Consider the following 23,574-nt stretch of genomic DNA (forward strand, 5'->3'; position numbering starts at 1 on the left):
GTTAATTTTTTTTTTTTTTTTTTTTTTTCTAGTTGAGAGAAGTAGTTGATGTGATAGTAAAAGAGTTTACCAACATGACTGGAAGAGTTGCAGAGGTAATATTTTTTAAATACTGTATATAAAATAAACAAAATAACTGCAGTGATCCTATTATTATTGCATGCCCTCCTTTTTTTTGTTTAAAGTGAAGTGTAAATACAGTCAAACTTCCCTTTAACGGACAGCCACGGGGAACGAAAATTTCTCCATTAGAGAGAAGTGTCCGCTAACAAGAAGTCTGAGGGGGGGAAAAAAAAGAAAGAAAGAAAAATCGTTAAACGTTTAATGTAAAATTAAATTAAAATATATACAGATTTTGAACAATATTTTTGTAAATAATATACAATTACATACACAAGAGATAAAGAAAAATCGTTAAACGTTTAATGTAAAATTAAATTAAATTATATACAAATTTTGCACAATATTTTTGTAAATAACATACATACAATTGTGCTATGCATATTATGACTTTATCTTAAGAAAAATACATACAGTAAACAATAAATTGTTATTGTCCCACACACACACACACACACACACATGAATTTATGATAGATGTTACCAGAAGTGATCCCACCATTGTTATCATGTAGAAATCGGAAAATATAGTTCTTCTTGGTTTCAATGACAAATCTTAAAAATTCCGATTTACTATTAAGGTAGAACAAAAATGCCATTTTGCTGTCTAGGAGGTGTGGTGTATAGTGAAGATGTTATAAGTATATCTGTTGGGGAAGTTGTCTGATTCAAAGGCCTCCACGACAAGGTTGGGCACATGGGAGCTGATAGAAGAACCCATAGCTAAGTCACAGGTTTGCTTGTATATAGTATCTTCAAATATAGAGTTATTAAGGCACATGAATATTGCTTCACAATTGTCGTTGATAGTAAGTTTAGTTCTATTGCTAATGTTGGTAGACACTATCAATGGTATAATTCTGTATTTTTTTTTATTTAGTATATTTTAAATAATTTTAGTGTCTCTTAATTACAGTTATTTTGTAAGTTTTTATTTTATAATAAACTTTTTCTTGTGCAGTGTCACTGTCTGCCAGAAATCATGTGTATTATCATTAGAAAACTTTAGAAATTGGGTAAACATTTGTCTGCATTTTCGTGAACTTCAAGTACCATTTTTGAATATTCCCTGATTGAATGCATTTATTAGTTCTTTATCACTGTATTAAGTGTTGTTGACAGTGGAGAGATTCTCTAGTTCTGATGAATCTACTATACCACAGTCACAAGGTAGATTTATCCAAGGAAAGTTTTGTGATATGCAAATTGAATAATTTTGATGGGATATTCTGGGTATGATTTACTTTGAACTATTGCAGCCCAATAAAACCATGACAGACAGTCTACTGCCATTATTCTTTACTCGGCCTTGTAAAAGTATCGGTAAGGGTTTCCACGTGTTCGTAACTACCGCTACCGTTAGTAACTTTCCCGCATTGTGATACCGTACTAGATATACCGTAGGTTATATACCGTACTAGATAGCGTTAGTTGAACTTCGTTAGCAGTTAAATTGTACGTTTAAATAAATACATATAACGACTTAGATTACAAACGTAATATAATTAAAAACATAACATAATTAATTAATAAATTAATAGAATCATGACTCAGACCAGAGCAGCAAAGCAAAAGGCTCAAGCTAATGGAAGTGCTGTGGCTCAGAGCAGAACTGAGGGGGGCAGTTGTCCTCTGACTTACAGCCTTATAAAATGCACTGTTTGCTTGATGTTTGCAGAGCAATCGGGTAAGGGACATGATACTGCCAAGGGGGATGTCTTTGTGTGTGCGCGATGCAAGGAGTGTATCGATATCAGGCAACAACTCGGCGTTCTTATGGACCTATATGAGAGCTTGAAGGACAGGGTGGATGCCCTCGAAGAAATTAAATTGAGGGGCCCATCAAGCTCTCAGCTGCCCACATCAACGCCAGAGCTTGCACTTGGGCATCGCGTGACACAGAGACAACCCCCAAGGCAGAATGCGCTGGTCCCGAAGGAACTAGTAGTTGTTGGTGACTCTATTGTCAGGGAAACGGGGAACATGCTTTGTAAAAAAGATAGGTGGAACAGGACCAGGCTATGTCTGCCAGGGGCAAAGGTTGATGACGTTGTAGAGCGAATATCATCTTTTAAGGGCACAAAAGGTGATATAGTTGTACACGTTGGCACAAATAATATTAAGAGTAGGAGACCGGCAGAATTACTTAACAAGTACAGGTCACTGTTGAACAAAAGCCGAGAATTAGGGTTGAATTTGAAAGTGTCTGCAATTCTGCCCAGACCCGATAGGAGGGAGTATATGATGAGAGCCTTGTCGATCAATTCGGCCCTGGAAAGATTGTGCAAGGCTCAAGGGGTAGAATTTTTTTCAGCCTGGACTGTACTTGTTAACAGGAGAGATTGCTTCTACAGGGATGGGATACACTTAAATAGAAAGGGTGCAAGAATATTTGCTGATGCTATCGAGGCAGTGTTGGTGGGTCGGAAAACTGCTAGCTTGGGGGGAGACAAAGACCAATAGATTGACAGTAGCCACTGGCAGAGGTGAAAGAGATTCTTGCACTGCTTCTATTAGAATGAGCAGAAGCCTGAAAAACAAGATGCATGGTATTTCAGAGACTGCTGGGAGCCATTGCGGTACAAGTAAACACATGGGTTGTGTTAGGGTAGCTAAGAATAGAAACAGGTGCAGGTATACTTGCGTGTACACCAATGCTAGGAGTTTAGTAAATAAATTTGATGAATTTGAGGTATTGCTCAAAACATCGAAGGCAGATATTGTTGGGATATCAGAGACGTGGTGTCACACAGATATAAGGGATGCGGAACTGCAATTTGGGGAGTATAACGTCTACAGAAAGGATAGACAGGATAGGAAGGGGGGAGGTGTTATGCTATTAGTTAAGAAACACATAAAAACCAAGGAAGTGAAGCCAGTCGACATCGCTGGACAGTGCAGTGTGGAGTCAGTTTGGTGTGACATAAGCATTGGGAGATCAAAATTGAGAGTAGGAGTGTGCTATAGGCCTAATGACTCTGATGAGTATAATAAGGAACTGTACAGGGAAATAGAGTGGGCCAGTAAATCAGAGTGTCTTATAATGGGAGATTTTAATTTCCCAGATATTGACTGGATTTTGGGGGCTGGTTACTCACACACTAGCAGGGCTTTTGTGGATTTATTGGATGATTGTTTTCTACATCAGCATGTTCGGGAGGCAACTAGAGGGAGTAATACTCTTGATTTGATTATCAGCAGTGATTCTTCATGCATTAAGAATCTGCAGATAAATGAACCACTAGGTGGCAGTGATCACAGTGTGCTGAAGTGGGATTTACTCAAAGAGGTAACTACCATTAGGGGTAAAGGGAAGGGTTATTGCTTCCGTAAAGGCGACTACGATGGACTGAGACAGTATTTAAATTCTATACAGTGGGACCAACTGATGATGTTACCAACAGCAAATTCAAAATGGGAAGCATTCAAAGAACTTATCTTGGAAGCTACTAGGCTTTACATACCAACTAAGAAATATTGTTCAAGGTTTAGGCCAAAATGGATGTCAGATGAACTAATGAGGCATATGGCAGAGAAGAAAAATGCATGGGATACATACAAATTAACACATGACACAGAAGCCTATGATAGATACAAGTTGATATGCAACCAAGTTACAAAGGAGGTTCAGCAGGCGAAGGCAGATTACGAGAAATCCTTGGCAAGGGATGCAAAGAAAAACAGCAAAGAGTTCTTTACTTATGTAAACTCTAGAAGGAAGGGGATGAATCAGATTGGTCCACTTGATATTGATGGGTCAAGTGTTGATGATCCTGCTCAGGTAGCTAACAAACTAAATGAATATTTTGCATCGACATTCACACATGAGGAGTTATTCGGCGAGGGGAATGCCAGAGGTGTATTCAACTCTAGCAGTAAGCTACAGAATCTTGAAATAACTGGGAGTAAAGTGGAGGAGAAACTGTTGAAGATAAACACAAGAAAGGCACCCGGGGTGGATGGGATCTATCCAGTTATATTAAAGGAGGCAGCAAAGGAAGTAAGCAAACCCTTAGCCATAATTATGAGAGCTTCCTTGGACTCAGGGGAGGTACCCATAGACTGGAAATGTGCAAATGTGACCCCAATTCACAAAGGAGGATCAAAGGCTGACACAAGTAATTATAGACCTGTGAGTTTAACTTCTGTTCCAGGAAAATTAATGGAGGCACTGGTTAAAGAAGCACTGCAGGATCATTTAGACAAGACTTCAGTTATAGCTCAGACACAGCATGGTTTTGTTAAGGGGAAGTCTTGCCTGACCAACTTGATTGGATACTATGATGCAGTCACAAAAGAACTGGATGCAGGGAATAACTTTGATATTATATACTTGGATCTTAGAAAGGCTTTTGATACTGTTGCACATGGAAGACTGCTACACAAATTGGAGCAGTGTGACATTGGAGGCAAATTGCTGCTATGGATAAAGGGGTGGTTGAGGGGGAGAAGACAGAGAGTGGTAATCAATGGATACTGCTCATCGTGGACTGATGTTATTAGTGGAGTCCCTCAGGGCTCAGTGTTGGGTCCATTATTGTTTTCTGTATTTATAAATGATATTGATGATGGTATATCGGGCTTAATGTCCAAGTTTGCAGACGATACAAAGGTTGGCAGGGTTGTCAAGGACACTACTGACACTATGCTGCTGCAACAGGATCTGGAAAGGTTGAGCAGATGGGCTGAGAGGTGGCAAATGAAGTTTAACATTGACAAATGTAAAGTACTACACATGGGAAACAGCAGCCCCAGAGCAACGTATCAACTCTGTGGTACAACACTGATAGTGGTAGAGAATGAAAGGGACTTGGGGGTGGTTGTGCAGGCAGATATGAAGTTCTCTGAGCAGTGCAGACGGGCTGCAAGAGTAGCTCATGGAGTATTGTCAATGATATACAGGAATTTTTCCAGCAGGGATAAGGAGGTGATTATTCCATTGTATAAGGCGATGGTCAGGCCACACCTAGAGTACTGTATACAGGTCTGGAGGCCTCATTTCAAGAAGGATGTAGAGCTGCTGGAACGAGTACAGAGAAGGGCAACAAGATTAGTGAATGGAACAAAGGGGTGCTCTTACGAAGAAAGGCTTAAGTTTTGCAAATTACAGTGTCTGGAGACTAGGCACCAGCGAGGTGATCTGATATAGGTGTATAAAGCCTTGAATGGTTTAAGCATGCTCAATGCTGATGGGATTCTTCCTCTAGCTCAGAAAAATCACCTGAGAGGGCATAAATTCAAATTGAGGAAAGACAGATGTAGGATAGACGTGCGGAAATTTGCCTTTAGCCAGCGGGTGGTTGGTTGGTGGAACAGACTTCCATCCCTTGTGGTGGAGGTTGATAGCCTAAATAAGTTTAAGGCTCAGCTGGACAGGTATTTTGAATGAACAGAGGGGTGAAGTGGAAGTGGTTTTTTTTTTTTTTTTTGGCTGATGCTGCATAAGCTTGCTTTCTTGCATCAAATGCCTCTACTAATGCTAATGCTAATTTTGATGGGATATTCTGGGTATGATTTACTTTGAACTATTGCAGCCCAATAAAACCATGACAGACAGTCTACTGCCAGGAACTCCAAACTTTGAGTGCTACACTGCAGGAAAAAGGGTTCTTCTTTGATCACTTGCAAGGGGTTGTTGTTTCAATGGGATTCATGATATTATTTCGATCATGTGTAACAAAATTGTGGAACTTGGTTGGGAAAACATTTCACATTTCCTGTTACTAACTATTCAGAAATCTACATTGCTATCCAAAGTTTTTGATTGCAGAGGATCTGATGGAGTGCACAAACAATCATAAGTGACCACAGTAATGGCCAATAATGCCAGATTTGAAGAGATCAGTGTGTAGGATATAGTGGTGCTGATAAAGCTTGCTGGGGAACCACAGATGAATGAAGGATCCATGAGTTGCATCAAAAATAATGTGCAGGAGGCTGCAAGATAGATCTTGACCCTTTTGAGAAGATTGGCAATGACTGGAACACATCTCTGCTGTTATTCCTAACAGATTGCCAACCAAGGTATCACCGAAGTTCTGAATGAACAGGAATGAGGCAACCAGTATTTGACACCTCATATCAAGATAATTTTACATAGAGCCACACCTGGGAACTTCGCACCTGATTGGATGAATACCAGTTAGTTATGTATTATTAAGCATTATCATCAATATTTAATGTTTTTGTTATTCATTTATTTTATTTTTTCCACATTTATGTTAATTTTTCATTTTGCATCATCTGCACTTATCAGCATAATATATTTGGGAACCCATCTGCAGCATGGGCCTGGAATTAATGATATATGGTAATCAGTTATAATATTTTTAATATTTGTAATAATATAATAATTTAATAATACAGTCGGACTTCTATATAACGAAATCAATCATTCACTTGAAAAATTCATTATACAGAAATATGACCTTTTCAACAAGGAAAAATACTGTAATTCAACATTCGGAATATACAGGGTGTTCGGAAAGTCACTGTGCACTTGTATATTTATTAACCCATATATTTGAACTACATACGTAGTTTAAATATATGGGTTAACTATGGTGTATTTACACCTATACTATATAGTTAATTATTAAAACCCATAAGGATTATGCCCTGTGCATTTAATTTTCCAAATACATTACCACCACACCCTTTTGGCATCTCTCATAATGTGGATATAACTTCGCAAATGTGATGGCTTGTTGTATTACCTGAGTACCTGCCTGCCCACTGATGATGAAGCCACACAGCTTCGAAACGATCGTCTGGGTGGTGGTACCGCTGAAAATAAATAACATTAGTCTTCTCTACTAGAGAAGTGTTATTTATTTGAAGTAATGCAGTAGTAGCTATCTCGTTGTGAAGGCAACCACATTATGAGATACAATTAAAACGATGCCTTCTACGCTACATACGTAGTTCAAATATATGGGTTAACTATGGTGTATTTACACCGATACTATATATTTATTAACAGATGTGTTTCAATATAGAATACAGGAGGTAAATATGAATGACAATTATAAACAATGTAGTGTGCGCGGACAAGCTCGATACACTGCAGATTTTGCTGCTCCCCATAGATAAAAGTCTGGTGGATTTAGATCTGGTGAGTGTGGGGGCCACACGTCTGTCGAAATAATGTGGTCTCCAAAACATTCCTTTAATAACTGCGTAGATCTGTGAGATGTGTGGGCAGTAGCACCATAAATCAGTTAAACCATCTGCAATAGCGTATTCGTTTTTCATGATCAGTTGCTTTCAGTTCGTGTACCGCCATTATTTTGTATGGGAAGAGCTTTAATTTCTTTCTGATGGCTTTATGAGCAGTTCCAAGACCAATATCATGCTGCTGAGCTAACTTTCGTAATGATTTTGATGGACTCTGCAGCATACTGTCAGAAATATCCAACAGTTTCTCCTCCGATAGCTTTTCTGGCCTTCCACAGCGTTTGACATCATCCACTGCTCCTGTTTCCCGAAACTTATCGACAAGGTTACGAACTGTATTGCAATGTGGAATAGGTGTATCTGGGAATTTGTCAGCAAATCGCTGTCGCACCACATCAGTGTATATACCACCTTCTCGGAATACGTGTTCAACGAGCCATGCAAATTCTTCAGTTGTTAAAACCATATTGGGATCAAAATCTGAAATAAAAACAAAATATGATTAGGAAAGTGCACAGTGACTTTCCGAACACCCTGTAATAAAAGATGGGAAATAAATCAGAAATAAGTGGGAAATTTTCTAACATTTTAAAACAACTAATTTATTAATACATACATATTAAGAAATGACTGCTTACATTGATGCACACAATATATTAGCACACTTTTAAGAATTATTTTGTAAAATATTTGGTTATTTTTTGTTGTACATTAGATTTTACTGTACATCGTTCATAAAAATGTTCACATTTGTTTAAATACTCTGGCACATTTTCTTCACACCAAAGGCCTCGACGCAAAGTTTCAAATGCTGCCAACATTTCATGTTTGGATGGTTTAATATTGCCCTTATTGTCCTCATTTTCATTCAACTCGTTGCCGATATTTTCACTTGTTCTTTGAATAATCTCCAAAATGTTGGAGTCACTCAGATATTCAGCTACTATGACATCATTATCAACTCCTAAAAATTCGTCAAGAATAATTTATCCACTGGAGTTCTTCCCAAGATTGCTCAATGTCTTGTAGTTCATCACTGTTAATTGGCATTTAGCAAAACCTGCTTTAACAAAACAATTCTTAATCGTTGTTTCCATCACATCTTGGCTCCACACTTTCGCCAACTATGATATGCACATCTGCAAATCTATAACAGAATCTATAGGTTGATTTGTTTCTATTCTCACTATAATTTTTTTCAGTATGCACATTCAGTAGTGCATTTTCAAATTCTTGATAATGGTCCATTGGCTGCAGTTTAGACAAGGTATTTGGAGGGAGGAAAACAAGCTTCACACTTGTAAGTTTCCAAATTACTGTGTGAAGGTTGGTAGGGCAGTTGTCGGCAATCAACACAAGTTTTCTGTTTTCTTTCTGTCGAAATTTAACATCCACTGTTGAAAAATTTCACTTGTCATCCAAGATTTTTTGTTGTAGTTGTGGAGGCTAACTCTAACGATTTTTCTCCTTTGAAACATCGGGTTGTTTACTTTTGCCTATTACCAAAAGCTTCAGTTTTTCATTATTAGCCATGTTCCAACCAAGACTGTAATTCTCTCCTTACTGTTTTTACCACTTAACATTTATCACCTTCGAAAGTCAGTGTATTGTTCAGCAAACATTTAAATAATAGACCTGTTTCATCAATGTTGAATATGTCTTTGGGCCCGTAGTCCTTCATAATTTTTTTCAAAACTGTTTCTTTCCAACGGGTATAGTCTTTGATTACATCTCCACTTTCAGTAGAAAACTTTTTCGTGTAAGCCACGGTGCTTTTTAAATTTGTCCAGCCAACCAGAACTGGCTTGGAGTGTTTTATGCCTCAGAAAAGATACATACTCCATACCCTTTCCTTTTATTAATGGCCATTATATCTGCATGTTTTGGTTTAAAATCAGCTTCACCCACTTGAAATTGGCTTCATCTACATCTTCAAACAGGCATAATTTTGCACACTTCCAACTGGGTCCCATTTCCTCAAACAATTTGTTGTTGTTGTTGTTTTGGTTTTTAGGAGCATTAGCAACTAAGGCCATATTGCTCTGGGGATATGCGGTGGTCATTCCCTGACGTTTCCGTATTTGGTGGGCACGTAAACAGTTTGAGAATTGAAAATGATTTTTCAGAATGGTTGAGACACTACTGGCAGGGATACCAAATTTTAAAGCGTTTTTTTTTTTTTTTTTTTTTTTAACACTTTGATCTACGCTATTAAGCACTTCCACTTTTTTCCACTACATTCAAGGATTTTCCTTTAGACATTGTAAGGGACCACTTGTACCTGCCATGTAAACAGACAGGTGAAATTTAGTGTAGGTGTGGATTACTCATTTTTGCAACAACAGATGAATTTCTCACTCTCTCCTAATTCTCTAATAGTGTGCTTACAGTAGAAAATAGGTTGACCAGAGCCAATATCTGTTTTGGGAGTATGCCTTAATCTTTGTCAGTGGCTGTGGACATATACAGGGTGTCTCAAAAATATTGGTACAAACGTTTAGGAGAGGTAGATAACATCTAAAGGAATGTAAATCGCATAGGAACCCATAACCAGAAACGTCACCGTAAGTCGGTACACGGCGCTGTTCATCAGTTCGCAAGAGGGAAAATTTCTGGTTTACTCATTCAAGCAGTAGTCGCCGCACGAAGAGCATGCATCGATATACGAACTGTGAGCTGGCAGATATGCACCTAGTGTATGGATTAGCAGAGGGCCCACACAGTGTGCACCCCCCATGCGGCACAACATCACTTCACAATAAATGTGTGGGCAGGTATGGTCGGTGACTGTTTAGTTGGCCCATACCTGTTACCATCCCGCATGAACTCCGTTAATATATCGGATCTTTCTTGAACAAGTTCTACCAGGGTTACTTGACGATGTTCCAGCAAATGTGAGATGCAACATTTGGTTTCAACATGACGGGGCGCCTGCCCATTATGGAAGTTGTGTCCGTGACCATTTGAACAGGCGTTTTGGGCCTCGATGGATTGGCCGTGGTGGACCTGTTGCCTGGCCCCCACACTCACCTGATTTATCGAGCCTTGATTTCTTTCTGTCGGAGGCCCTCAAATCTATCTTGTATGAATCGCCTGTGAAGATGGAAATGGATCTCGTGGTGAGACTCGTCTGCACTGCTGCTACTGTCGAAGAAACTCCAGGTGTGTTCGACCGTGTCTGCCAATCTATGCTGCGTTGGTGTCGTGCATGCATCGCGTCTCATGGTGGAACCTTTGAGCATCTGTTGTAACATCATGAAATGCATCCATCTTGTGCTCCATTGTTAATATTATGTCAAATAAATGTTTGCCACTAATTACTGTCTTGTGTCATTTCTGCTTCTTGTGCCTCTGCTACTACTTTCCTATGACGTTTCCGGTTATGGGTTCCTATGCGATTCACATTCCTTTAAGATGTTAACTACCTCCCCTAAACGTTTGTACCAATATTTTTGAGACACCCTGTAGATAGCAGTTGACTTCTCTGTACAGTGGACGCAGTGGTTGTATAGGTTTTACGGGCAGCACTAAATTGTGGAATGTTTTAGCTCTTAATTCATGCTTTCTACAACAGCATCGGCTCTATTGCCTGAAGGCAGAGGTGTGAACAGTAAGTACCCAAGTGTCTCAAAATCAGTTCATTATATGGAAATTTTCTTTGTTTTACGGAAACTATTTTCAATGCAATGACTGAAATCAAAAAAAAATTCGCTATATGGAAGTTCATTAAAGAGAGGTTCGACTGTGTTTGTAATATAATATTTGTATTCAGTTCAGTTATAATATTTTGAGTGCATGTATGAGGTTTTAAAGTAGAAAGAATTTAAGGGAAAACGAATTGTTTTTTCATTGTAGTCAGAACTGAATCGTGCCAAAACACAGCTTCAATCCATGCTTTTAATGAATCTCGAATGTCGACCTATTGTATTTGAAGATGTTAGCCGACAAGTTCTAGCTACAGGCACAAGGAAACCACCAGAATTTTTTATTGAAGAAATTGGTAAGTTTTGAATTTCTCTAAAATGCAATGATATTTTTTATTTTTTTTTTTTTGCTTTTATATTATGGCATTATCTAATTAAAAAATAGTTAAGTTTTTATTATTATGAGGTGTAGAAATAAAGTTCCCAGACTGGTGCAATAAAAAGAACTCAAAGTGAATTTGCTCAAAAATGGTTTTCTTTTTATTCAAAGTAATCACCACCTGATTGAATGCATTTATTACACCATTCTAAAAGTTTCTGAAAACAGTCAATGAAGGCATCCAAAGAGATGATGTTTAATTTGGTGGTTACAATATTCTTTGTCCTCAACATCCTGAAATCTCTTTTCTTTGAGGGCAGTTTTAAGGGCAGACTTCCTCCTCTTTCCTTGGAAACGAGGAAGATGTCTGCAGATGCTAGATTGGGAGAGTAAGGTGGATAGTTGATCATTACAATGCCGTGTTTCGTCAGAAATGTCTTCACAACAAATGCAGAATGGGTAGGGGCATTGTTGTACACCAGTTGCCTTTCTCTTGAAATTGCAGCCTTACCAAGGAAATGCGCTTTAATAGTGTTTGAAGCACCTGTACATAGAATGCAGCATTGACTCTCCCTTCAGTTACAGATTTTTTGTAAAACATTTCCTTTTTGTTGAAAAACATGATTAGCATCATCTTGATCCTGGACTCTGGTTCGTGCTGAAACACGCAATACTCATCTCCAGTGATAACACAGTCAAGGAAATTAGAATTGCCTTTACAAGTCTGGATGAAGTCTTGACATAATGATACTCTTGTCCTTCTGCTCATCTGTGAGGCACAGACCTCCCCTTTTCCCTAAATCTTCATGCAGAATTTGATGAGTCATCATATCCAACTCATTGGCCATCATTCTGGGGGTCAAACCATGATCTCTTTCCACATTTTCCTGAACTGTCATGACTCTGACCTCATTTCAAGAGGATGACTAACAAGAATACTGCTTATACAATTCAAACACTACAATGTAGCATTTCATCACCATAAACAGTTTTTAACATTTCATACATTTCTCTTGCAAATTTTCCCACTAAAGCAAAATTTGTAATATTCATTCACTGCTCTATTGTGCAATTGTGACACGGAATGTTAATGCTACTGGACAGTTACTGTACAACCATCTGTTGGAGGAAGTCTGAACTACAACAAGCCTGTTTCGTTTATTTTCAAACTCATTGAACACAATTACAACAGCACTCTCTGGGAACTTATCATATCTCATTATCATATCTCTTAACTTGGTTTAAAATAATCTGGTAAATTGACATTTATACTTTTTATCTAGTCTTTATTTAAAAATACAGTATTTAGATTATATATTACACAAAAAAAGTATAGAATATCATTGATAATTACATGCAATATCTTATAAATAAATATATGCAATTTTAGATGTTGTTGTTCTTATTTGGTTTTTAGGAGCATTAGCAACTAAGGCCATATTGCTCCGGGGCTATGCGGTGGTCATTCCCTGACCTTTCCCCATCCTCTGTATTTGGTGGTCACAGGCTCAAACCCCGGTCTAATCAAGAAGCGTGTGCTATGCACTGCTGCTCCTGCCCACCTGGCTACGGAGGCGCTGCAATTTTAGAGTAATTACTGAAAATAGTACTTTTATACATGAGATGTAATATGTGATATCTGAGTGCATGTGCTTATTTGAGATGTTGGACCTTAAACTTTTCCAGAGTGAGTTCTGTAAATATATGTCTGGATCCTGAGCAGCAAGTTTTTCACTAGTTCTGTAGCTGATTATTTCATGAAATTTTGAAAATTCATAAAAAGGAATACTTTGAATATAAATGCTTTTAATCTTAATTTGTTCGTCTTTTGACTCACTTGCCCAGTAGAGTGAAATTATTTCAGTGACTGTTAGTAATCCTGGGTATAACCTTCATGCACAAGTACATGGTGGGTGACCACCCAGGTGTGAACCAACATAAGCAGGGGTCGAGGTGTGGCGCCCACACCACATGGAGGAACGCCGCCCCTCTATGTTACCAGGCAGTACTAGGTGGTAGATGACTCTCATCAACCGGTGAAATACCACCACTTTGCTATTGGAGGCTTGAAGTGGTGGAACCCATGTTTAGTCTCTAGAGCTAAGTTCCGGCCAACCCTTCCCTATCTCTTCCATCATGCAGTATGATTGATGATTTTTGAGGTTATGATGAATGTCGTGGCGAGATCCAATATTCCTTACATTTCGAGGGTACAGCTCTAAAACGGTGTTCACAGGCCGGCCGATAGTTAGTACACCGGACTGAACCTATTGGTAACTCTCTAGGAAGCTTCCGGATCAGCTAGTGTATAATCTTGCTACCTCTACTCTGCCAGATAGTGACTGGAGGGAGTCCGAGTAGTGTGTATGCGGGGAGCATTGTCGAGGCCACGTTATGTCAAGGATCTGGGTATATTCTTAAACACATGTACTCCATATCCAAAAATTTCATTACTTCATACAGCATGTCCCACCCACTTTTTCTTACTATTGAATACACCATGAATTGTCAAAATAATAGAGCAAGCTTATCTGCAAAAAGATCTAAACCTCCCAAGGACTTCCTAATTCATTTCACAAATATACGTGGTCTCAATTCTAATCTCAACGATGTCCATTTCCACTTGCAGTCTTCCAAACCCCATGTACTTTTTCTGACTGAATCTCAGTTATCAGTTGATTCAACTACTGCTAATCTCAGATGTCCAAATTATTTGCTGTATGATTCCTTTCGCCTCAAAGGTGGTACTTGTGCATATGTCCGTTCTGATATTCCCTGTCAGAGACTTGGCAATTTGGAATCTCCTCTCTTTGATCTTCTCTGGCTTAAAATCTCTCTACCTCATTGTGTAAAATTCATCTGTTGTCTCTACCGTTCTCCCAACTCCACTAATCACTTGGAGCTCTTGGACTTCCTCTCTTTGCAACTTGACTTTCTCCCGTCCAACTTTCCTAACAGTGAGGTAATTTTCCTTGGTGATTTTAACGTTCACAACTCCAGCTGGCTTCCGTTTTCTAGTCACACTGACCCAGCAGGTCGAGATGCTGAGGCTTTTGCAATTACTAATGACCTAGCACAGATTGTTCATTTACCTACAAGAATACTGGACAATCCTAATCATACAGCCAATACGCTTGATCTTTTTCTCACAGACGACCCTTCTAAGTACAAGGTTGAAGTGAGAGGTCCTTTAGGCACTTCAGATCACAACTTGGTGATTGCCTCTTCTCCAATGGAACCTTTATCTCATGGCTATTCCCAACCTCGTATTGTTTGGCATTACAAGAATGCAAAATGGGATGACCTGCGAGACTTCTTTTCTTCTTTTCCTTGGTCTGATTACTGTTTCAAAACTTCTGATGTCAACGTTTGCTCAGATCATGTCAGTGAAATTATTCTTGCAGGAATGGCATCCTTTATCCCACACTCCACTTTAAAATCTCGTCCTTTATCTAAACCTTGGTTTTCCAATAATGTGCTAAGGCTGTCCAAGAGAAGAACGTTGCATATCGTAATTGGCTTGTTTCTAATTCTTCAGTTTCATTTTCTGCCTACACCAAAGCTCGCAACAATTGTAAAGCAGTTATTAATCAGTCCAAACTAGAGTTTGAACAGGCTAAGAGTAGAAAACTTGCTTCTTGCCCTAATGGTAGCCGAGCATTCTGGTCTCTTGCCAAAGCTATTGGCCGCAACTTTTGCCCATCTCTGCTCCCACCTCTGTCCAAACCAGATGGTTCTGTTGTCACTTCAGCCAAGGATAAAGCTGACCTGCTTGCATCCCATTTTTCTTTGAGCTCATGTATTAATGATCTTGGTAAAAAACCTCCCACCATTCCTAACACGCTCCATTCAATGCCTCCTGTGGTCTTCCGTCAAAAGGATATCAGAAGGATTTTGATGAATCTTGATGCTAAGAAAGCTCCAGGTCCTGATGGTATTTCTCCACTTGTTCTCAAAACCTGTGCTCCTCAACTTACTCCTATTCTTTGCCGCCTTTTTTCACTTTCTTATTCCAAAGGTTCCTTCTGCTTGGAAATTTGCTCATATCCAGCCAGTTCCTAAAAAGGGTGACAAATCCCTCCCATCCAATTATCGTCCCATTGCAATTACTTCTATTCTTTCTAAAGTAATGGAGAAATCAATTAACCGCCAACTCTTAAACTACCTAGAAACCTTCCGTCTGATCAACGATCCCCAGTATGGATTCCGTCAGTGTCGATCCACTGGTGATATTCTGGCTTATGTTACCCATTTATGGACTAATTCAATGGAAAGGTTCAGTGAAACACAAGTAGTTGCTCTTGACATCTCAAAGGCTTTCGATCGTGTTTGGCATAAAGGTCTTCTAAACAAGCGTCCATCTAATGGTTTGCCAACTGTTTTTAGTAATTGGTTATCCAGTTTTCTCTCTGATCGCTCACTGAGGGTGATGGTAGATGGCTCTCTGTCTTCTAACTTCTCCACTAATGCCGGTGTACCCCAAGGTTCAGTTCTTTCCCCCACTCTTTTCCTCTTGTATATCAATGACCTTCTTCCATTGACTGGAAATCCTATCCATAGTTTTGTCGATGATAGCACATTGAATTCAACTTTCCATTTTGAGAAACCTGGTCCAGCTCAATCAGCTTCAAGTTCTCGAAAATCTGCTGCCAATTCCTTAAATGCCGATCTTCAGGTAATTCTCCAGTGGGGCAAAGACAACTTAGTTGATTTCAACCCTTCTAAAACTCAATCTTGTCTTATATCTCGCAAAAAGGATTCTTCTGCTCCTATGCTTATCTTTAGTGACACTCCGATTTCTAGGCAAAATGATATATCTCTTTTGGGGATTACCCTGACTTCCAATCTCTCTTGGCAGAAGCACATTACAAATATTGCTTCCTCTGCATCTAAAAAACTTGGTTTTCTCTTTCGCTCTCAGCGTTACTTTTCTCCCAAACAGCTGCCCACTCTGTATAAATCGCAAATCCGCCCTGCCATGGAATATTGTTCCCACATCTGGGGTGGTGCCCCCAAAACCTCTCTCAGGCTTCTTGATTCCATTCAGAAGAGGGCAGTTAGGTTAATTAATGATTCATCTCTAACAGAGTCTCTCCACTTGCTGTCTCATAGACGCACTGTTTCTGCTGCATGCCTCTTCTACAGATACTTCCATGTGTACTGTTCTTCTGAATTGGCTTCTGTAATTCCCGCTCTCTCTTTCAAAACAGTCCGAACACGTGCCGCCACCAGCCAACATCCATTTACTGTCCAACTTCAAACCCACAGAACCAACTTTTCATCTTCCTCATTTATTCATTCAACTGCCGTTTTCTGGAACAACCTTCCTTCATACGTATTTCCTGAAAATTACAATCTACAGAAGTTCAAGTCCAATATCAACAAATATCTTCTTTCGTCTTCTCAACCTCCAACCAAAGCACGGTACTAAGTACTATAGGTTATAATACCTCTTTGTGGTTTGTGGTTCCCATAAAAAAAAAAAAAAAAAAAAAGTAATCAGATCAGAATTTAAAAAAAAAAAAAAAAAATTGTGAAAGAATTTGAGAAATATCATAAAAAAACCCATTATAACTTGTTTTTCTTTCTTTCTTTCTTTTTTTTTTTTGATTTTTTTATTAATACTGTTTTCTACATCTGCTTGCTTGCTGTATCACATGATTCAATTTCATTAACTTCTGGATTCGGAGTTCAGATAATTTTAGATTTTATAAGTCAAAATCAGACAGCAATGGTGTTAGGCATGATCTCGTCCTTCACTTTTAAAATTTGTTTTTGTTCTGCTATCTGTTATAAACTGCCTACAATTACATGGAAACACAGATAAGAGATGGCAGCATGTAATTACCAGAAGATTTGTTACATAATTAGAAGTGTCATTTGAGTGACCCTGAAAAATGAAAGATGAAAAATCTATATATATATATGTATGTGTGTACTCCATGAAAGGTTAATAGTACTTAATTTTAGAAAGACTGTTACTACTAGATAAGTATAGTTACATAATGTATTCTGTTTGTGTTGCATTCTTTCTAATGAATGCACTCGGAATTGCTTGTAATCAAAAGTAGAGTTGTAGCTAGTCAATTTTTCATCTTCTGTTAAGATTGATATTTTGTTCCTTCCTACTCCTTTGTTAAATGTAATGGGAATAGATGAAAGGGCACAAATAGAGTTGACTGCACTGAGAATTGATTGTGCTGCACTTGTCTGTTAGGAGACTTGCATTTGATGGTAAACTCATGCCAAATGATCACAACAACTGTATTCTGTTCCTAGTCTATTTATCACCTGATCACTTTCAATTAATTTTTAGGTGCATTTTCAAGTATAGTGAAGCACCTAATTGTATTTTCATATTTATCCTTCTGCTTGTAATGATTTAACTCCCATGAATAGATTTTTATGGGTGTTGAGAAATTTTATTTTTGGACCTTTAAAAAGATATGTCATCCCAAAGTTCATTAATATTAGAAAAAAAATTAGCATTTATTATTATTATTTAAATACATAGGTATTTCTCAATAGGGAAAGGTTGGATTGAAACTTATGCTCTTTTTGGTTCCTGGAAGGTTTTAGGCCTCATTTCAATTCATTTTTGCAAAAATTTATATACAAATGAAACTTTTGAATGTTTGGGCATTACTTGAGTAGCAAGTTGTATCAGTACCAGATCTTCAGTGTAGGTTCTGCTAGTTCCTGAGAAGGTACACAGCAGTATAATGATTTTGCCATGCATTGCTCATTTGGAGACTGCAGCAATTCTTAATCCATCAGCTGCCCCATCAGCATATACCATTCACCAAAACAGCTTAAAAGAAAATGTTTTTTTAGGCATTTTATAAGCCTTTTCTTGCATATAGTTTTCAAGTGTTACAAAACAAGAATTTAAAATTAGCAGTGTCATTAAGCATGCAGACTTCAAACGTTGTTTATGCATCTGGCTGGCCATAATAATAATGAAAAATGTTTTCAGTGTAAAAAAAATGGATTTTTCACAGTTGTGTTCATAGCAGATTAAAAATAAAGGTGGTATCTTTTAAAAGTAAAAAAAAAAATTGAAATCTTTCTTTCTGATTTTTTAAACTGTAAAATGGGGCTACTTTTTCTGAGCATGCACATGTGTATTAAAAATAAATGGACATACTAGCTGAAGGTTAAAGACCTCTTCACAAGTCTTTAATCTGCCAGCTAATATGTCCATTTGTTTTTAATATTAGCAAAATTGCATGGAAGCAAGATTATGGAGCATCTCCTCTCCCAATAAAAAAATAAAAAAAAGTGTGTGTGTGTGTGTGTGTGTGTGTGTCATTTTCCTATTCATTTTAATTGTTCAGTCTTTCTTAAATTTATTTATAGTAAACACTTACAGAGCACTTGGTGGGAAAATATTCCAACAATCATTACTCTCTAGCTGAAAGAAAATTTCCTCATATCTGTTCTGGAACCATCCTTTTTGTTCTCACTGTCATCCTTTCTAGCAGATCTATTAGAATTGCCATTTTTGTATTCATCTGGTCAGTTTATTTAAATTTTCTTGGAGCAATATACCCTGATTAATGTTGCTAGTTTCCCTGCACACCTTTGTATCATCTGACTGTTTGATTTTCAAGCAGAGGAGGTAGGGTTCTGCTCAATGAGTTTTTCCTGGTTTTTAAACTTGCCCAACATGTAGATGTGCAATTGAATTCACGCTTGTAAAGATGTAGTGTCAATGCAGTATGGCCTGTGATGTTGATGCACTGTAAAATAACAACAGCAGCCTAGGAAGTTTTGAGACAAAGTTCTGATTTCATTCACTCCACCCCCACCCCAACATACCCAGAAACTTACATATACACAAAAATATATTTTCACTGTCATGGGGAATGACTTTTAATTTAAAATTTATTTTTAAGGAGAGTAAAGAGAAATGGGAGTGTTGAAAAAATTTACCTGCATTTTTTAGTCAGTAAAATATATAGTTAGAAATATTTTTAACCAGTTTTAGAACTTTTCAGAATCCACCTCAAATTCTTTTGGCCCAGCAGTATAAAATTATTTCAAACCTATGAAAATCACTTTTGCTGATAAAAGAAAGGTAAATCAAGTTATGCCACTTTAGTCCATTTTTTTCATATTATGTAAATGCATTTCCAAAATGTAAAAGCATCTGCTTTTACATTTTGGAAATTCGTTTACATAATTGGAAGGATGAAAAACATAAAAGCATCATCTGAGTAGCATCAACAGTGATAAAAATTAAATGACTCATATTTGCAAAAACAGGTACAGGAAATATTACATTATTGCTGCAGTTTAAAACACTCTTCATAATGAAAAGTTTGATATTTATACAAATTTCACTTGTAATTAAAGTAGAATTTTGTTATTTAACATTATTAAATTAATGCTATCTTAATACTCTAATGTTCTTTTATTGTAATGTCACTAATTTGTTTGCTTACATAAATTTTTTCTATACATGTTGAGTCCTGTTTTCCCCTATTACCAGGTAAGTTTTCAATTTAATATTTGTCTGTTACAACAAGTATTTCTGTTTTTGACAAAATACAGGTTACCCTCGTGTAGTGCCAAACCGTGTTATATGGAACTAAAGACCAATACAAAAGGGTGGTGGGGGGGGTTACATTCCAAAAGCTAACAAAAAACATTTTTTTTATGTAACTACCGGAAACTTAATTTTTATTAAAAATAGTAATAACTGAACAAGCATTTTACAAACTGTGATACATAATATGTCAGTTAATGTACATTCATTTAATTTTTTTCCTCTTCATTTGATTGCTGCTAACCACAATCAAATGAGAATGTTTTCTCGGTTGCAGAATATCTTCACCTTTTGAACTTTCTTCTGCAGCATCTAGATTTTGTGGATCTTCTGCTCTCTTTAAAATATCAGTATTCTAGGTTTGTTTGCTTTTGTTTGATAGATCTTTGTAAATTGCATAGTATGGAGGTAAGCATTTTTGAAACTCCCTTTTGAACTTTGTGTTCCTTCCAGTTGAAGAATCTGCATTAAAAAAAAATAAGATTCTAATTCTTGGCTAAGTGTATGCTTTTTAGTGTAAAATTTGGAACTTCAGAATTGTCCTCTGCGCTGTCATCCTCTGGATTGATTTGGTTTACCTCCGATGCCATTTCCACCAAATCCATTTTACCAGCCTCTTTTCTACCAGTAATTCGTGAACATCTTCAGTAGTCATATCATCAAAACCTTCCCCTCCTACCAACTTAGCAAGTTCTACTATCTCACCGATTCTGTTTTCTGCCAGTTGGACCATATTTCCTGAATGAACTGACTCTGGCCATACATTTCCCAACACACACGAGTTGGCAGTTTTACTCCTTTGTTATTTTGTTATTTGGTTTTTATTTTAGGAGCATTAGCAACTAAGGCCATTTTGCTCCGGGGATATGCTATGGTCATTCCCTGACCTTTCCGCATCCTCCGTATTTGGTGGTCACTGGCTCAAACCCCAGTCTAATCAAGAAGCATGTGCTATGCACTGCTGCTCCTGCCCACCTGGCTACGGAGGAGCTGACTTTACTTCTTTGGGTGATAAAGTTATGATTCCGATACAGTCCACAATTGAAAAATGTTTCCATGCCTCCATCACTTCAATAGATTTTAAATTAATTTTTTCCAAAATCTATTGTAATGATTTTCTGATGTACTGAGTTTTAAAGGTTGATATAATGTCTTGATCTAATGGCTGAATTAAAGAAGTTGTATTAGGTGGTAGGAACATTACTTCAACATTTGGAAACAAAAATGTTGAATAAATGTTACTTCAACAGAACAATTTAGAATCTATTCTTTAAATAAATCAGCAGTTACCCAAATTATTCCTAATTTCCTTAGGCATAATTTAGGGCTGGAATTGAATTCACAGCAAAGAAATTATTCCAATATGCTTCTTAAGAACAAAGTTTAGTAATGCATAACTGGAAAAATTTATAAACGATCAAATAAAAATCAAAATAACCTTACAAAAACCTTAAAAGTTATGAACTGCACACTTTAAAGTCGCAAATTTTTATGGTCTCAAACTTACGCAAGTTCAATAGCAGAACCTAACATGGGGATTTCCCAATAATTTTTTTTTTTTTTTTTTTGCATAACAACTAGCGAGTTAACAGCGGGGATTCACGAAAAAGAATGCAAATGCTTAAAAATTACATCCAACCTAGTAGCAGGTTTTTCCACACACAAAAGGCTCAAAACCGTGTTATATAAATACTGCATCGCACAAGAGCCACAATTTATCAATCGTATTGGAGCGAAACCGTGTTGTAGAAGTACTGTGTTATATGGGGGTTGCCTGTATAGGTAAACAATTCTTAGAATAAATCTCTACGTGTAAACTCTGATGAGTTAGCTACAGTTTTTGCCTCACACTAGTTGTATAAGTATTAATAAAAGCAGATAGATGCATGTAAGCCAGGCTTACATGCATCTATGTTTAGAATCAGCCTGAAGTGGGAGAATAAAAAAAGTCATTTGATTTCATTTGGGTATCTGTCTAACCTTTAAATTTACATAAGCTCACTAAGTCTGTAGTATTAGGTTGTAACTTGTTCTAATAGTTAACGATTCTTTGGCTAATAGAGAGAATTTCCTTATATCCAGTTGACAACCATCTTTCCAATCTGTTGTTTTTATTTTGCAGTCATCTGAGCGTATTAGCTGAAAGATTTGTTCCAGAGATATCAATAAAATTTTTATAATTTCAAAATACATATCAAAGTTATCCAATTTTTTGTTTACTTTTTCTACTTGGCAGCATTACTCAGAGTACACAAATTCCAGGTATACCTGATTTTCAGCCACGTGGACTTCAGCAGCATACTACATAACACCAGATCGAATGTCTGGTTCAGACTCTTAAAACCATTGATGCATCCAAATGTTTTGAGTTTTTGTTATCTTCTTAGAATTTGTTTATTTTAAATCTCTAGCGGTGAAAAAATTCATTAAATCACTAAAAATACTTATGTTATGGTTCTAATACGGTTCTCCTTACATTGTAGCATATGAGGTGAAATATTCTGATGTGAACAACAGTAAATATTTGTGCATCATATTAATCTCTCTCTCTCTCTCTCTCTCTCTCTCTCTCTCTCTCTCTCTCTCTGTCTGTCTGTCTGTCTGTCTCTCTCTCTGTGTGTGTGTGTGTGTGTGTGTGTGTGTGTGTGTGTGTGTGTGTGTGTGTGTGTGTGTGTGTGTGTGTGTGTGTGTGTGTGTGTGTGTGTGTGTGTTGTACAAGCATGCTTGTTTTACTAAGGTTTGTTTTGTAATTTCAGGAAAGATAACAGCGGATGACATTCGTCGTGTAGCAAGTCGCATGCTTCGTACAAAAGCCTCAGTGGCTGCATTAGGAAATCTGAAACACCTTCCGCCATTAGAAGATATTGAAGCAGGGCTCGTTAAAGAAGGTCACTTTAGATACAGATTTTCTCTGTTTAGATGAAATCATAATGGAGCCAGTTTTTAATAAATTTTGATCTTTGGTATAGACAATGGGAATGCTACACAGAGTTCTAATGTGTGCAGCAAAGAAATGGCTAATAGGTACTGAAAGGGAACTAAAGCAGTGTACATAAGGGGCATGAATATTTAACATCCTTCATTGTTCTACAGTTGTAAATAACAGTAATTAAATTTAATGAATGCTTTATGGTCTCATAATGCTTAAGTATGAACATTAAATAGCATGATAGAATATTGATCAGCCTTGATATCCTTTCAGTAGTGTGACTGGAGTTGTAAAAAACTTTTGTTTATTTTTCTAAAACCATAAATGGAAATTTAATTAAAAAAAAAAAAAAATGGTATATAAAGTATTTTCTTTGGAAACACTAAGTGAATGTGCTTTATTAGATGATAAGTATATTATGGACAGAGTTTCAGCTGTTTTCTCTTGTGCTTTCCTCTTCCCCCTCCTTTCTTTCATTCATGTATTATCTTATTATATCATTTTGATTGCCTGAAATAAGTTTTTTCGACATCACTTCAGTTTTGCAATAAGATTTTTAATTTATCACACATAGGCAACTTAATTTGAAAAAAATTTTCTACTCTTTGATTTTCAAATAGTCTAAATGGTAGTAGTGATATTACATTTCCTATAAATGTGTGATTTAACCCAAATGATCAAGTTTAACAAAAAGAAAGAAAGTGAGCACAATAATTTTTACATAAGCATAGAAATTACATAGTACTTCCAGGAAGCCCATGAACACATGTTGTAT

The 23,574-nt window shown here is 37.1% G+C and overlaps 1 protein-coding gene across 1 annotated transcript in view; it reads left to right on the forward strand.

Moving 5' to 3' along the window:
- The window catches only part of LOC150087220 (mitochondrial-processing peptidase subunit alpha), a 147,891-nt gene extending 124,893 nt beyond the window's left edge, over positions 1-22,998 (forward strand). The window contains exons 11-13 of the mRNA XM_090371085.1: positions 33-95; positions 11,152-11,296; positions 22,627-22,998. Of these exons, the coding sequence (XP_090227211.1) occupies positions 33-95; positions 11,152-11,296; positions 22,627-22,793 (375 nt within the window). The 3' untranslated portion in view covers positions 22,794-22,998. The remainder of the gene's footprint in view (positions 1-32; positions 96-11,151; positions 11,297-22,626) is intronic.
- The last annotated feature ends 576 nt before the right edge of the window (positions 22,999-23,574 follow it).

Source organism: Mastigoproctus giganteus, chromosome 4 (assembly GCF_048544385.1).
Source record: "Mastigoproctus giganteus isolate SK-2022 chromosome 4, ASM4854438v1, whole genome shotgun sequence".
NCBI classification, from domain to species: domain Eukaryota; kingdom Metazoa; phylum Arthropoda; class Arachnida; order Uropygi; family Thelyphonidae; genus Mastigoproctus; species Mastigoproctus giganteus.